Source organism: Heloderma suspectum, chromosome 2 (genome assembly GCF_057233095.1).
Source record: "Heloderma suspectum isolate Gila_16-S chromosome 2, 16-S_ref, whole genome shotgun sequence".
NCBI lineage: Eukaryota > Metazoa > Chordata > Lepidosauria > Squamata > Helodermatidae > Heloderma > Heloderma suspectum.
Window position 1 is genome coordinate 298,249,943 of NC_139459.1, and position 17,790 is coordinate 298,267,732.

General features: G+C 41.0%; 1 protein-coding gene across 1 annotated transcript in view; it reads left to right on the forward strand.

Annotated features, from left to right (window-relative positions):
* Positions 1-17,790, forward strand: part of CACNA2D3 (calcium voltage-gated channel auxiliary subunit alpha2delta 3) — an 821,063-nt gene that overhangs the window by 581,147 nt on the left and 222,126 nt on the right. Inside the window, exon 15 of the mRNA XM_084829826.1 lies at positions 16,502-16,573. Within this exon, the coding sequence (XP_084685952.1) occupies positions 16,502-16,573 (72 nt within the window). The remainder of the gene's footprint in view (positions 1-16,501; positions 16,574-17,790) is intronic.

A 17,790-nucleotide genomic window follows, 5' to 3' on the forward strand; every position in this document is an offset into this window, starting at 1 on the left:
CCCCACGAAACAGAGCCTACCTGGCTGTGGCTCCGGTGGCTCCAGCGGCAGATGAAGTGGCAGTGGCAGCGACGGTGGCGGCTCCAGCCGCTGTCAGGCTGCTGCGGCCGCAAATGGTGGCCATCATAGCGGCTGCCATTTGCATCCCTATGCCGGCCCGTGATAGACTACGTATATATTTACGTAGCCTATCACGGCTAAAGCAGGGATGCAAATGGCGTCCCCTACGCTATTTGTGTTCCTGCTTTAGCCGTGATAGGCTGCATAAATATTTATGTTTACGCTATGCAGGATGCCATTGCGGCCGCAGCAGCCCGGCTGCGGCTGGAGGCCCTGCTGCGGGTTGGCCCGGCCAGCAGCTCCGCAGACTGGCCGTGGAGCGGAGCCGGCCGGGCAGGATTCCGGGGGGGAGGAACGGATCACCTCCCCCCCTTGTCAAGGATTCCAGGGGGAGGAACGGATCGCCTCCCCCCATCTGCAGACCCCAGCGGAGCCAGGTAAGCAGGGTTTCGTACACCCCTACTTGAATTACAGCTGACTTCGCTCCCATCTGGGTGTGTTTCCTTTCAACTTCAATGTGGTGGTGTACAGAGGACAACTGCCAAAACAGTTATCTTTGTTCCAATATTTCTGGCCCTGACTGTAAGTGGGTATAGGATTGTAGCATGAGAGATGGAGCTGTTACTTTTTAAAATTATGTCTGCCATAAAAAGAATAGGAGACAAAGCTAGATAGCAACTCACAATCATTACATGAACTTAACAGTATGGGGCACACTTCCAACTTGTAGCTATCTGTGATGGTCTGTGTGATATTTTGCTCAGGCTACATTTAACAGTTGAGATTTTCTATAAGATACAATGCAGACACCAGTTCTACAAATGCATATGATTAACTGTATTGCTTGAAATGTGTGCAGGAATATAGAGTTAAATGTTGCAAAGCGATTTTGTACATAGGGAGAATGACCGGTGTGGTTGGCCATGCCATACGAGAAGGTGCTTCACATAGTTTCCCATGTGGAATGGCACCCATGGTTTGAAGTGGTACGAGTACCACTAGTGAAACATAAGAACTGGGAATGAGTTTCAGATCACTGTGAAGGAGAGGGGTGATGATATAGGATCTAGATTTGTTGAAAGTACTTGGTCTGGATAAACTTTTGTTTCCTTCCAGGCTTATTTATTTATTTGATTTGATTTGTAACCCACCTTTCTACCAAGAAAAATGGCACTCAGTGCAGTTATGATTCCATTAAATGCCCCCGAATACTTAGTTCAGTGTAACAGTTTATTCTGGACTTTGAATCTCTGTATTAAGCACTCCTGATCTCTATCCTATCCAGTCCCTCAGGCTTAAGATATTCCTATGTAACAGCCCACTGGGGTATTGTTTGACTTGCTTTATTGAAACAGCAGGTTTCAAGATGTGTTAGCTTATTCCTGTTGTGAGGTATTTTGTGCTGAAACTGTTTGAAACAGGAGAGACTATATATTAGCCATATTAATGAAAGAGAGCCTGATTTTAAAATAATAATTTTGCTTTATTGAAAATATTGTTTTTTCTTTTTAAAAATGTTTTTAGAACATGGCTTTGGCAATACCTGTTCCCCTAAAGTTTTGCAGCAGCTTCCTTTCTCTTTGAGCCTTAACTTATTTGAGCAAGGTTTGCTGTCCTTTTATCCTGACAGTTCTGTTTCAGAAAACTAGACATGTCATTTATCATTCTTTGCTTCATTTACCTTTTCATACTTCAAGGTGTTGAATTACAAGGAGAGTGGAAAATTTGCAATCCTGATATTGTCATGGAAACACATCAGCAGAAATTTTAGCATTTTTATTAAAGTTATCTAAAAAGTTAAATTGAACCAAATGAAGTACAGAAGGACAATAAAATGGTACAGTAACTATGTTTTTTCTTCCTTTCCTGGAGTGGCGCTTATTTATTTTTCTTTGTTGTTCACGAAGGCTTTTTTTAAAGCTAATATTTGTGTGTGGAGCAGAGCATCAGGATCACAGCTGCTAAACCCACACTGACTTCCACATGTTGATCATAACATCTGCATATGTAGACCCCAACACATAGCTCCACACTGGCTTCACCACAAAACTGCACTGTACAAATTGTATAATTATACCTAAGAGTTCTACACATGTAGGCCCCTATGCAGATTTTATATGGTTGTCATATGGATGTAGGATGCAAGGGGGCAGACCTAGCAGACATCATCACCATCTCCCTCGCCACATAGCCTGAATTTATTTATTTACAATACTTATATGCCGCTCCACATCCAAACGATTTCGTAGCAGTGAACAGCAGATAGAATAAAAGAATAAAAACACCATATTACAATAATTGCTATTTTAAAAAGAAACAGAGTTCTGATATACACACTTATCCTAATGTTTCCATCCTATAGGCAAGGCTGAGGTTTTGGTTTCTAGAAAAGTTTAGAGTGTAACCAGTTTTAATCCTACTTTTGGTTAATTGTAAGTTTTTGAGTGCTGTCCCACCATCCAATGCAAACAAATTAATGCTATGGCTATGACATTCATTTTTAAATGTTCCCGGGTCTTATCTCATAATAGGTATCACACTACTGCAGTATGTTAAAGGTAGTTTAGTATCCTGCCAGGTTTGAATTGGGACTCTTAATAGTTAGCTCTTTCATCCCTTGACCACTTTGCCTGACAAGCAGAGACCACCAGGGAAACTATTTATATGAAAGGTCTGGGTGAGATTATGTTCCTGACCTCTCCCATTGGCTCCGGTTGATTTGAAAGTACCTATAAAAGTGTCTAAGTCCCCTCAGTATTTCCTGTCACTTGTACCGTTCAACTTCACCCTTTCCTCCCTATTCCTTGGATCATCTTTCTGTCTTCTCCTGTTCCTGCTTCTTTTCTACCTCTAAGCTCTGCTTCTCAATATTCTAGATTCCCTAGATTCTGGCTTTGGCTTTATTTCTTGCTAATCTTGGTTTAACTTGTTGATAGGTCTGGACTTCTTGGTTATAGCCATCTCCGTCTTTCTCCACTATGGTTGTGCTGATGCACATGGCCTATCTTGCTATGACATCTTGCATCCAAAACCTGACAGATGTGCATGTTTGGCCATTTCCTGACTTCCCCTACACACGTTTTCAAATTTCAGTTGGGGAATTAATATCAAAGAGGTGTAAATGAAACACTGCTACAAAAGAACATAGAAAACCCTGACATTGATGCTGGTGCCAGCTGGGCTTCTTGCAACATCATTACACTTTGAGCCTTTAATGACAATCTCCTGTTCTATGTACTTTATTTTCTTTATGCCCTGTGGTTATTCCAGATTACTCCAGAGGAAGCCAGAGAAGGCACAGCTTCTCTGGCTTCCTCTAGATGCAGAGGAAGGAGATGCATGAAATACTGCCTTGTCCAGCAGATGGGTTAGGAAGCTCTGCAGATAGAAGCTCTGCAGTCCCCAAGAATGAGGCCAGGTGGTGGGGGTTGCAGGGCTTCCATGGCCATCAGCTTTCTAATGAGAAGCTAGGGAAGATGCTAGCTGCACTGCCTCAGGACAGGATAGTGGTTCAGCAGGGGTGGACAACCTGTGGCTCTCCAGATGCCTTGGCCTACTCCCATCAGTCCTAGCAGTATAGCCAGTGGTGAGGGATGATGGGACTTGAGGGCCAAAACATCTGGAGGCCCACAAGTTGCCCATTCTTGTGGTATAGGGAATAGTCTACCTGCTCTACAAATGCAAATGTAGAGCAGTGTGTGTGTGTGTGTGTGTCTCTCTCTCTGTGTTACAATTAATGTGACCAGAGAAAGCACAGAGGTGAAATTTAATATTTTCTTCCTCTGCTGTGGTCTTAAGGAAAATCCCTCTTCTGCATTGGCAGGGGCATGGGGAGGGATTGCTTTGGCAGAGAGGGAAGTACCAATGGGGGATTTCCCCCCAAATCAAAAGTAGTTTCACAAGAAGGTTTTTACTTAAGATTTCAGAAGGAAAGAAAGGATTACATCCCCCTTCACACCTGCTCTTATCCTATTGATTATCAGCTGACCTCCTACGTTTTAAATTGTCATTTAAAAATCTCTGTATGCGTGACAGAAAGATACATTACATGTTCTGAGTAGTTTGGCCCTGGGACCCGTTTGATGACAGCTCTCTCCAGGGTGCTCAAGGTCAGGCTGTCCCTAAAACTGATGGTGTACTTTAGCAAAAGAAAAAGATGCATTCTAATGTACAGATATTACTGTAACATGCACTGGATCCTGAAGATCTTCCATTGAAGTCTTGCCATTCTGTAGAGTTTGACTATCCTAGTATGTTAAACGTTGCTTTTATCTGTTGAAATGTTTAGATAGATAGATGGATGGATGGAGCTATAACAAGCTCAAAAGGAGAGTCATAGTACAAAACTCAAAATTCTATTTTTTGGAAACCTCTGTTGCTTTTTTCTTTTTTGCAAAAATCATTATCTCTTTAGACGTTTCCACCCATTTAAATGTTGTGTGTATCATTTACAATTAGGAAATGCTGATGTCTCATGAAATGTAAAAATATCCTTTTGTAATAGCACTTTAAACAAAACAGCAATGTGTTTGACTTTAACAATCAAAGCACTGGGGGTGGGAGAATCTGGACTTTGTTATTGGGTTTAATTTAATTATTCTTGCATTTAAAAGGACAAACACACACCCATTTGGAGTTGGAATGCTGAAGACCTTAAAAATAAATCCCATTACACAAAAAACAAGAATACGTTTGGTATTAACAATGATAGAAACAGTGTTTTATTTTTATTTTTTAATATTAGAATTTTAGACAAAACAATGTACACTTACCCAGTGATACACATTCACTAGAAAAGTCAACCTTTAGGGCGAGTTTACCCAACACAATTTGCAGACACAGGTCTTGTGAGTGATTTCTGTGTCTATATTCATCTGAAAATAATAATAATATAATATAATTTATTACTACATTTATATCCTGCCTTTTTTCCTCTTACAAATGACCATAAATATTGCACACAGTGGGGCTGTTCACATGACACAACAGCCCACTGTGGGTTACTTAACCCATGATGAGGCTGTGGCATGTGTGGGGTGTGTGCAGCCGCCATTTTGAATATTGGGGGTTGGTGTGTTGTGCGAACCCGGTGAGTGTGGGTTATGCAAGGGTTAAACAACCCTTGCATAACCCTAAAACAGACCATGTTTAAATTTCTAAAGGATGTGGTGTACTGTCTGAGAGTTGAGCTATTCTTCATGGAACAGAAATCCATAGTTTGCTCTCGTAATCATGGCTATGGTATGAGGTGATTGGGTAGTAATTTAATTAGAATGTTCCCCATTCTGAAGTCCATGGGGAAAAAATTCATCCCCAACTAAGATCAGTGGTAAAACATATTGACTATGTTTGGATATTTAACCCATGACAAGTTGCGATGCTGCAAGCACCAAGTTGCATATGCAGCCCCCACTCAGGGGTTGTCATGTCATGCGAACCTGGTGAGTGTGGGTTATGCAAGGGTTAAACAACCCTTGCATAACCCTAAAACAGACCATGTTTAACCCTCGCATAACCCACACTCACCAGGTTCGCATGACATGACAACCCCTGAGTGGGGGCTGCATATGCAACTTGGTGCTTGCAGCATCGCAACTTGTCATGGGTTAAATATCCAAACATAGTCAATATGTTTTACCACTGATCTTAGTTGGGGATGAATTTTTTCCCCATGGACTTCAGAATGGGGAACATTCTAATTAAATTACTACCCAATCACCTCATACCATAGCCATGATTACGAGAGCAAACTATGGATTTCTGTTCCATGAAGAATAGCTCAACTCTCAGACAGTACACCACATCCTTTAGAAATTCAGAGCAGTTTGCAGTGCAGCATGGGAGGCCTGCTTGTTTTTTTTAAAAAACCTTTTTTTAAAAAAATGGCAGAAGTCCTACTGGGTGTATGCCAGTCTTTAGCCCAAATCCAAGGTAAGAGGGTCCCTGGATGTTTCCAACCTATTAGGTTGTATCCAATATTAGTCTAGTTTAAGTCCCATTCATTTCATTTCAATGAGTCTACTCTAAGTAGGGCTAACATTGGAGAGAACCCGTTGTTCATAAGATTAAGGGTTGGACTTGATGACCTCTAGGAACACCTTCTAACTTGTACCCACTCTAATTCAGTAATTGTAAATAGATTATTGCTGAAGTGGTAAACCTAGTTTAGTCAAGTCTAATGTAGAAGATCATAGTTAGAGAGATTGGGCTGATGACTCTCAATAGCTGACCTTAACAATGGCTAATACCTGAAAAGATTATGCCTGTACACGCCATTCCCCATGAATGAATGTTGTAATCCAACGTCCATGAAGAAAGCAAAGGGTTCAGCTTGATGTTCTGAAGGCAGACTAAGGAGAGAGCTGGGTTTTGCGAGGCTGGGGGTGGGGCTCTCTGAAGCATCTTGGGGATGCTGGGCTGTTACCAAGAAGACCTGATGTGGCTTTTGGCTGTGTGTTGGAGTGTTTAAACTGGGCCTCCACCTATGCACACCCTTTATATTTGCAAATAATTGCTAATATTACGAAATGCCATAAAGTTCCAGTGACGTCTTTCCAAAGGAGACCGAACCTGGGTAAGTGCTGGACCACTGAAACTTCCCATCACAGAGAATTGGGGTGCTTGTATACAGAACATGTCTTCTCAGAGCAATTTGAAATGTTTAGCGTATCTCAAAGTAGAGGGGGGCATTCCAAACCATCTTTTGCCAAATATCACTAAATGGAACCAAGAGGATACATTTCCTTGCAAAATTAAGTTTGGGTATCATCACTCCATCTGCTCTTTTGCTGCCCCCTCCTCCCATCTACTGTCATCTGTGACTTCTATCAAGGGAATAGAAACTAACCACCTTGTGTACAGTTCACAAGATCCAGATGGTATATATTCAGATTCTTCTTGCCTTGTATTTTTCCTTATTTTTTTTTAATAAACCCTGTGTGTTTAAAATTGTTTGCCTGGATGTCTTGCTCTTTTAGTCCGTTGGGCTTCCCCAAGAATGGTGCTCCCACTCTACAGAGTTCTGAGGAGCAATACTTCCCTACTGCTGGGTGTATGGAGGGAAAAGATATCTCTGGGCCATGGTGAATCTTGAAGTCTCCATTCTCACAGCCTCCTCTCCCAGAACTTGTTTGCTTGTTTTAAATAGCTTGCCTGCATCCCAGTTGCTAGCTCAGGCTGTTGGAGAAATGGGCTCTCAAGGAAACAACACTCCCACTCTTGGGAATTCCTAGGAGTGACACCTGCCTACCATGGTGGAAGATGGAAGGGACATCCATGGAGGAGGAGGCCTCTTTTTCCCTCTCTGCTAGCCTCCACGCCCTCCCCTGCCTTCTTTTTCTGTGCTGTCGCCTTATCCATGTATATCAGGTGAGAGACTCAGTAAGAAGGCTAGGTAGCTGCAGTTTCCCCCATTCTATCCCTAACTGTCATACCTTCCCTCAGATCTCCTGTGCATGCTTTGAGGACCCCTACTCTGGAAAACCTTGCTCTAGAGGGAAGCATACTTTATTAGATAAAGCCTTCTGCGATATTAGAATTCTGCCTAAAACTGGTATTTTATACAACTTCAGTGCTACAGTAGAGTCACTTCTATTGTGGAATTAATATGCCAGGAATATGTAGCGATATTAACTCTCTGGTTTGGTCACCAACACATGGTTTTAAGTTCTGTTGAGAAAAGTGACTCAGACTCTGCTCACCCATTTATGTAACAAGAAACATTCAGAAAGCTTGATGCAATGTCTGGATGACCTTGCTCTGGCTGTCCATTTCAATTGCTCCTACTTTGTGGCTTCCTGTTTCTTAGATGAAATTTTGATGTATTCTTTAATATGACAATTAGCTTTCAGATAGTAAATTTCAGAACAGAGACCATGTTAGTCGTATGGTACCTTAAGGACTAAGGGCAATAATCAACGGTGATATCCCACAAACGGTGACATCCCACAAAGCGCTAGCAAAACTCCATTGAGTCTTGATGTTGCGCAAGCAGTTGTCCATTATGCTTATGCAACTAGTTGTTTGACCAGTTGTGCAACTGGTTTCACAATGTGTTCCGCCCAGAGAGCTTCGGCTATTGGGCGGTATAGAAATGAAATAAATAAATAAATAAATAAATAAAGCAATTGCATAACTGGGTGCACAGTGAGAATGCACAATGCACTGCACAAGAGTCATGCAAAACCATTTACTAACTACACTTGCGCAAATGTAACTTTAGTTGGCTTCTTCTCTTGTGCATAGTTCAGAACCTAATTTCTGCTAACACAATTTCATTATCACTAACAGAATTACACACCTGGATACTGCCCTAGGATTGGATCTAGGATCTGCCTTCTGTGAATGGAAGGGCTCCACCCATGGAAGATGGCTCCACCCAATTTTCAGCAATCTCTCCTCACTCATGCACCACTGCTTAGCCCATTCAGAAGGGTCTCCTGACCCTCTGCAGTTTCAGGGTGCTGCCTGGAGGTGCTGCTGTGTGGAGGAGGAGGCCGGGGAGTCTGCTTCCGCCGGCCCAGTTACATGTGCCTAAATTTGGATCCAATGCTAACAGATTTGGTGTGGCATTTTGTTTAGACTAGTGCCCAATTTGTCAGATATATGAAGTGTTACCTTCAGATCAGAGTTTTATACATGGGTATTCATGATAAGAACTGAATGACAACAGCATTCCCTGATGATAACACTATCATTCTAACTATGTTATACAAGTTTAACACCCGTAGTGGGAAAGAAACACACAGCCCCACTTCGATCCAAATCAAATAGAACTGAATTTGCCTACTGAGCACCCATCCCCTTGGAGGACTTACAATGAGACAATTGATCCTAACTGCTGACTGAAGGACGGGGGGCAGACTAGAAAGTAAACAAATTAGGATGACCTCTGGGAGACCTAGGGAACAAGAATTGCCAGCAATATTTCCCTTTTTGCATTGAAGATGGAAACATAGTTTCCTGTGTTCAATCTTCAGTGCAAAAAGGAAATGTCTTACTCTTTACCTCTTTACCATATTAATCTTAATTCATTAATTTGCCTACTCCCTCTTACCTTTATCTGATCTGTTTCTGTTACTAGAGGAAACAATGGGTTTCAAAGGAAACAAATGAAGAGTAAGAGAATATATGACATTTGGAACTTGCTTAAGGCTCTGGCATTTGCTTCTGTAATATCAACAAATGATACCCATTCATTTCAATTTCAAAATGAATGCAGACCTTAGTGTGCCAACTGAAGGTAACTCTTCATGCATTTCATGAAATGGGCTCTAGACTCCAAAGTTTAGGCTACAATAAATCTGAGTTCATAATCAGATTACTATCTCTGACCAAAAGCAGCATGTTTTCTTGTTGTGTTTTGCTTGGTTGGGTTTTTTTTTTTAAACTCCAGGGTGATTGTAAATATGGTAGATTCCTAGAAATATTATCCAGTATGTTAGTGGGGTAGAATGTGAACAGGTGACCCGCGTGCCAGCTCGGTCTGCTGTCCAGGTGTGTACTGCTAATGGGCAATTTCAAGGCCCCTGTTCTCCCTTCTTAAGGTTCTTTAAACCTTAAGAAGTCCAGACTTGGACTGGACAATCCTTCAAACAGAAGATGCCTTCAGCTTGAGGACTGCCGTAAAGTAGGACATATGACCAGCCTATCCATAGTTCTATAGTTCAATGACTGACAATATAGCTTTTAATACAACATTTTGAAGACAATGGGCAGCTTTATGTGGCCTATTTATTTATTTATTTATTTTATTTCTATACCGCCCAACTGCCGAAGCTCTCAATAGCCTATAATTGCTCCTCTATCATTTATGTTTGCAAATACAAGACTCTTCTTTAAAAAAAAAGGGGGGGTGATTGTGCATTCTTTTTACAATGTGTTATCCAGTTCAGAAAATAATAGTAATATTTTGCTCCTCTAAAAACAATCAGATGAATTAGTCATTTGGAAGTTTTACATTTTTCATCCCACTTCCCTGGTTACACAATTTTTTTAACAAATATGATTTGAGAACCCATTAGGATTTCTGGCTTATACCTACCTTTGGAAAGCTTGTTGTTTTCAACCTGGTTTATCCTTTAAGTTTTAAAAATATTATTTTTAAACATAAATTTACACGTATCAATAACTACGTTATTTCCAGATAGCACAATTTCAGAATGGTTACATTCCAGTGAAACATTCTGATTAAAGCATTTATTCAAATGGAAAACAAATGCCTCTAGCTTCTAACATGTCTTGACTTCGTTGCTTAATTTTGTCAAGGTTCCTTTTAATAAAATGTTTTTCTAATGCATTTGAGCACATAACCTCTCTGTACTTCTTATCTCTTCAGCAAAGGAGATCGTTACCTTGTCGTGGTGCTGGAGCTTGAGCACCTCAATGACGTCATGAGCTAAACCGTGAAGGGACATCCAAGACGGGATGGTCATGGCAGAGAGGTCAGACTAAATACGATCCCTGGGGAAGGAAACGGCAACCAACCCCAGTATTCTTGCCATGAAAACTAAATGGATCAATACAACCAGAGATATGTCGGTATACCATCGGAAGATGGGACACCATAGGAACCTGGAATGTAAGATCTATGAGCCAGGGCAAATTGGATGTGGTTACTGGGGAGATGTCAAGATTAAATATAGACATTTTGGGTGTCAGTGAACTGAAATGGACTGGAATGGGCCACTTCACATCAAATGACCACCAGATCTACTACTGTGGACAAGAGGACCACAGAAGAAATGGAGTAGCCTTCATAATTAATAATAAAGTGGCTAAAGCAGTGCTTGGATACAATCCAAAAAATGACAGAATGATCTCAGTTCGAATTCAGGGTAAGCCATTTAACATCACAGTGATCCAAATGTACGCCCCAACCACAGATGATGAAGAAGCAGAAGTAGATCAGTTCTATGAGGATCTGCAGCACCTACTGGATAGTACGCCAAAACAAGATGTTATTTTCATTACAGGAGACTGGAATGCTAAGGTGGGTAGTCAAACGACACCTGGAATTACAGGCAAGCATGGTCTGGGAGAACAAAATGAAGCAGGACATAGGCTGATAGAATTTTGCCAAGACAACTCACTGTGCATAACAAACACTCTCTTCCAACAACCTAAGAGACGACTTTATACATGGACTTCACCAGACGATCGACACCGAAATCAGATTGACTACATCCTTTGTAGCCAAAGGTGGCGGACATCTATGCAGTTGGTAAAAACAAGACCTGGAGCTGATTGTAGTTCAGATCACGAACTTCTTATTGCACAATTTAGAATCAGACTAAAGCAAATAAGGAAGACCCACAGATGAGTTAGATATGAGCTCACGAATATTCCTCATGAATATGCAGTGGAGGTGAAGAATAGATTTAAGGGACTAAATTTAATAGATAGGGTCCCGGAAGAACTACGGACAGACATTCGTGACATTGTTCAGGAGGCGGCAACAAAAAACGTCCCAAAGAAAAAGAAAACCACGAAGGCAAGATGGCTGTCTGCTGAGACACTGGAAGCAGCCCAAGAAAGAAGGAAAGCAAAAGGCAATAGTGATCGGGGGAGATATGCCCAATTCAATGCAAAATTCCAGAGGTTAGCCAGAAGAGATAAGGAATTATTTTTAAACAAGCAATGCGTGGAAGCGGAAGAAGATAATAGAATAGGAAGGACAAGAGACGTCTTCCAGAAAATTAGAAACATCGGAGGTAAATTCCAGGCAAAAATGGGTATGATCAAAAACAAAGATGGCAAGGACCTAACAGAAGCAGAAGAGATCAAGAAAAGGTGGCAAGAATATACAGAAGATCTGTATAGGAAGGATAATAATATCGGGGATAGATTTGGCAGTGTGATCAGTGAGCTAGAGCCAGACATCCTGAAGAGTGAGGTTGAATGGGCCTTAAGAAGCATTGCTAATAACAAGGCAGCAGGAGATGACGGTATCCCAGCTGAACTGTTTAAAATCTTGCAAGATGATGCTGTCAAGGTGATGCATGCCATATGCCAGCAGATTTGGAAAACACAAGAATGGCCAACAGATTGGAAAAAATCAACTTATATCCCCATACCAAAAAAGGGAAGCACCAAAGAATGTTCAAACTATCGAACAGTGGCACTTCTTTCACATGCCAGTAAGGTAATGCTCAAGATCTTGCAAGGTAGACTCCAGCAATTCATGGAACGAGAATTGCCAGATGTACAAGCTGGGTTTAGAAAAGGCAGAGGAACTCGAGACCAAATTGCCAATATCCGCTGGATAATAGAGAAAGCCAGGGAGTTTCAGAAAAACATCTATTTCTGTTTTATTGACTATTCTAAAGCCTTTGACTGTGTGGATCGTAACACATTGTGGCAAGTTCTTGGTGGTATGGGCATACCAAGTCATCTTGTCTGCCTCCTGAGGAATCTGTATAACGACCAAGTAGCAACGGTAAGAACAGACCATGGAAGAACAGACTGGTTTAAGATTGGGAAAGGAGTACGGCAGGGTTGTATACTCTCAGCCTACCTATTCAACCTGTACGCAGAACACATCATGCGACATGCTGGGCTTGATGAAGCCAAGGCTGGAGTTAAAATCGCTGGAAGAAACATTAACCATCTCCGATATGCAGATGATACCACTTTGATGGCTGAAAGCGAGGAGAAGCTGAGGAACCTCATGACGAAGGTGAAAGAAGAAAGTGCAAAAGCTGGGTTGCAGTTAAACCTCAAAAAAACCAAGATTATGGCAACCAGCTTGATTGATAACTGGCAAATAGAGGGAGAATATGTGGAGGCAGTCTTTGTCTTTCTAGGCGCAAAGATTACTGCAGACGCTGACCGCAGCCAGGAAATCAGAAGACGTTTACTTCTTGGGAGGAGAGCAATGACCAATCTTGATAAAATAGTGAAGAGCAGAGACATCACACTGACAACAAAGGCCCGCATAGTGAAAGCAATGGTATTCCCCATAGTAACCTATGGCTGCGAGAGCTGGACCATAAGGAAGGCTGAGCGAAGGAAGATAGATGCTTTTGAACTGTGGTGCTGGAGGAAAATTCTGAGAGTGCCTTGGACTGCAAGAAGATCAAACCAGTCCATACTCCAGGAAAGAAAGCCAGACTGCTCACTTGAGGGAATGATATGAAAGGCAAAACTGAAGTACTTTGGCCACATCATGAGAAGACAGGGTACCCTGGAGAAGATGCTGATGCTAGGGAAGGTGGAAGGCAAAAGGAAGAGGGGCTGACCAAGGGCAAGGTGGATGGATGATATTCTGGAGGTGACGGACTCAACCTTGGGGGAGCTGGGGGTGGCGATGGCCGACAGGAAGCTCTGGCGTGGGCTGGTCCATGAAGTCACAAAGAGTCGGAAGCGACTGACTGAATAAACAACAACAACAACAACTTCTTATCCATCAACATAACATTAAGTAGTTCACCACACTAGTTAAATATACATCTTTCTGAATTTCTGACATTGTTTTATTCTTGAGTTTCTGTAATACTTTGAGGAGTGGCATCCTCATAGTGGCATGAGGCTGGTTAAACAGTTGTTCCTTTGTGAGTAATGGCAAAGCGATTGACAAGTTCTCTGTATGTACCTGTAAACCATCCATGCAAGTATATATAGATATAGATGCAGATATACTGTATGTAAGATGTGAAAGCTCCTCATCAACAACAGTGCTGTACTGCACAACATTGGAGGACACTGTTCACTAACACACATTTACATACCCGCATAAATGTGTCTTGTTCTGGGGTCCCTTGGGGCTCACAGAGGAAGCTGCTAGTAAGTTCAAGGCAGGATGAAAGTAGGAACCTGGATAGCTCCAAGAGTGTCTCAGGAAGTAGCTAGACCAACTAAAGCCTTAGGTAGGCTGAAAAGACCTGTAGTGTGGTCAGCTCTGCCCCTTCTAGATGAGCTGACTGAATTGTTAATGGACCCTTGCCTGATTTGCAGCCTGAGACTTCTGCAAGGCTGTGGGGAGATGAGTTTCTACTGGTAACTCATCCTCTGAGCCAGAAGATGATGTTACGACTGTGTCCTCTGGCCAGGAGGACCTGAATAATGCACTGACTGTCCTATCACCAAGGAAGTAGCCTGTTCTTCATCATCATCAGAATCTTCTGCTGCACACTGGAAGGTCCAAGGGCTTGGTGTCATGACAACACACGCGCGCGCGTACACACACACACACACACACACTTTGGTTGTTTTACCAACTGCAAACCTCAGCTTTATTGGCTAGACACATTGTTGTGATGTCACTCTGGTTGGGAAGAAAACTTTCAACCACACCTGGCTGGGACCCACTGCTCCATTAAGGTGGTTGTGTCTCCTACTTTACTATGGACAGTCCTCTGAAGGCATCCTCTATTTGAAGGGCTGTCCACTTCAGTCTGGTTTAAAGGTAAATAACCATAAGAAGGGAGAGCAGGAGCCTGGAGGTTATCCATCAGGAGTTAGCACCTGGACAGCAGACTGAGCAAGCATATAGGTTGCCTGGGTACAATCTTCCCCACAATGATTCAGTAATAATTTCTGAATCTGCACCTTTACATAGAAATCATCATATGCAAATGTTATGCAAATCTGTGCTCTCTTTTTGTCCTCTTTTTTGGTGATTCATTTCCTCTTTTTTTGCCATCTGTAAGTGGTCAATATGTGCTCCGAGCTGGGCTCTCTTGCAAAGGTTGCATTTTGCCATATTTAGCTGCTGAGGAGAAGATAAGAGGAGCACTAGAGCAGAATGAAGTACCTGCAGAGGAAATGTTGACATGTGCACAAATTGTTTGGGAAGGAGGCTCCGGAATATAAAATAATCCCAGACAAATGATTTCCCCCATCCAGTTTTTGTGCATGTGTGTGTCTATGACTTATATATCCTGCCAAAGTATTAATCTATTATGAACAATACCTAAGATAAGAGTAATTTTCCTTGTAGATGTGCTTTGTGAGTAATAGTATATTGAATAGTAATCCATATAAAGCAATTCTTTATATGTGTACTTAGTTCATAAGAATATAAGAGTTCACATTTGCAATACATGAAAGGCTATCATATATTTACTACTAAGACCACAACTCCCATTGACTGGCAAATCCACATGATACCAGCATTCGAGTATACATTTTGAGACATGAATCCCAGAGGTTGGTATGGGACATCATTCAAATGCTCCATTTTAATTTCTAGAAATAATTTCCCAAACAGTAAAAATTGGCTCTGGATTAGTCCAGCACAGATCTGTGTGGGAAAAAATGTCCCCATTTTTTCTGTTATCTAGTCACAGTCTTAGTATGTGGTTGCCACCGGTTTAATGAAAACATGATTTGGATTGGTCCAATCGTTGGGGCTGACTTTGGCTATGGGACAGCCAGGTAGGAATTAGAAGATTGGGTTCAGTAACTACATAGGGATGCTTATTCACTCACAGGGAATTTGTCTGGCATCTGTGTTTTATGAACAATGAAGTCTGTGAGCCAGCAGTTCACAGAGGTCAGCAACATCTTCCATGACCTCTAATGCAGTTTCCGAGGTTATGGAAATAACTATGGCTGAAATCCATAAACTTGCAGCTCATGCATTACCATGGTGGCATGAAGGCATTTAAAAAGCAGCTCAGTGGAGTGTAGAAACCAGCCCAGAAGCTAATATTGTGTATCATAGTGTTGGTCCTGCAAAGGTTCAGACAGAGAAAAAATGTGGTTTCCATAAGAAGCCAAAATGTCTGGAAAATTAAGGCAGATTTATCTGAGGGACATATGAGGGATTAGTTTCAGTATATTTTTGGCCAGAATTTAGCCAGTTTGCACCTTCCAGAACCGAACGTGGAAACAAGCACAATCTGTGGTCAGAGTCCATACATTTCTGAACTTGAAGTAGAAACAAAAACAATGTTTTTGAAAATGTGTGCACTTAAAAAATGTACATGAAAAAAATGTGTACTTTTGAAAAATGTGCACAAAAGCACTTTAATCAATGGGGGGGGGGGCAGAATGCATACATTTAAAAAATGCACATAACTGATGCATACGTTTGGAAAAATGCATGCAGAAATACTCACAAATTTTTGTATGAAAAGAAAAACAAACAAAGCTCGCAGTCTGAAACAGACAGGTAGAATGAGCTTTGACATGGAATCCAATGAGCTTGCATTTTGCTGATGCGCACTAATCCGAATAAGAGCTTTTTCAATACATATCCAACAGATGAGTAAAATGTCACAGGAACATGTTTCTCTTCCTTTAAACTAAAGATTCTTTAAAATAACAACACCTTTCTATAGACACAACCCATGCTTGGACTGAGATGTTATGAGATCTTAAATAGCATCATTTCCATTAATCAGAAAATAACTTGTTTAGATGGTTTCATAATTGTGATCTGATAGTGGTCTCAGGTTGCTCTGTATTAATTTCTCATCTTATTTTTTTAAAAATATAGCTTGCTGACGATCAGGGATTGGTTTTGATGACCACTGTTGCCATGCCAGTATTTAGTAAGCAAAATGAGACTGTAAGTACTCACACTTTCAGCCATGTGCTACAAAATGGAGTTTTAAAGTAGTACAAATGTGAACCTCTTGAGGAACTTACATGTTTCTTGACTGTTAGGCTCTGCCATTTCCCCATAAAGACACATTTCCTGTTAAAATAAACACAATAACACTTATTTTCTTTAAAATTCTTTAGATTTAAGTGATTCTTAAAATAAAAAAGGTAAAAAAAGAGGTTAAAATGTTTTACGTTCAGGAAAGAAGCAGAAATTAAAAGGATGAATATCAAGCTAATTTTATGTTTACCATAGTTTTTTTCATACATCAAATAAGATGCAATCCTGGGAAAGCTATGTATACTTATATATGCTTGAAAAGTATTGATTTCAGTAAACACACTAATGCTGATTTCAGTAAGCACACTAATCTTCCCCTAGATTGTTCAGATATACCCCCAATATCTTGTACTCGATGTACATAAACCTACTCTGCAGGGACAGGAGACAGCAGATGGCAATATAGTAAAACATGTGAAATTGTAGCTGATAATTACCAAAGGAATCCCCTGCAACAACCTGTGCACATATTTGCACACTGTCATCCATGTCCTCAGAAACATGCCTGCACATTTTTGCTGTTCCTGTGGTTTTCTGGATTAGAACAAATGTTTGTACTTATTTTTCCCGTAGACTAGTGCTAGTATATAGAGCCAGCACAAATTCGACATAATTCTATAGTGGTATGTGTTGGATCTGGGTTGTTTTTTTGTGTTTTTTTAACACATTGTGCTACATTTCCAAAGGTATTTAAATTTACATTGCCATTCACATTAATTCTTGCCTTCTGGGCATCAGCTAGCAAGATATTTGGAAAAGAAGATGCGTTGCATTTTTATATGTGACATTTTGCCTAGATGATGCTTCTTTAGTCAAAGTATTTAATTGAAAGCATCCTTATCAGCTGAAACTTTGCACACCACCTTTGATTTTATTTCCAGGGTAAGAAAAAGAACACAACTATTGATTTTGTGTGTGTGTGTGTGCGTGCGCACGCATGCGTGCATGCATATTCAGCCAGATTAGCTCCCGTCACCCATAATAGCTTTTCAAATAGTGGGAAGAATTAGCTAGTTATCTGCACTGCTCAGTGCAGTTTTAATCCATGTGGGAAATAATTATTGACTGAATACTTTTCTCTGACTCTAATTGTTTGTTGTTCCAACTAATCTGTGTATTTT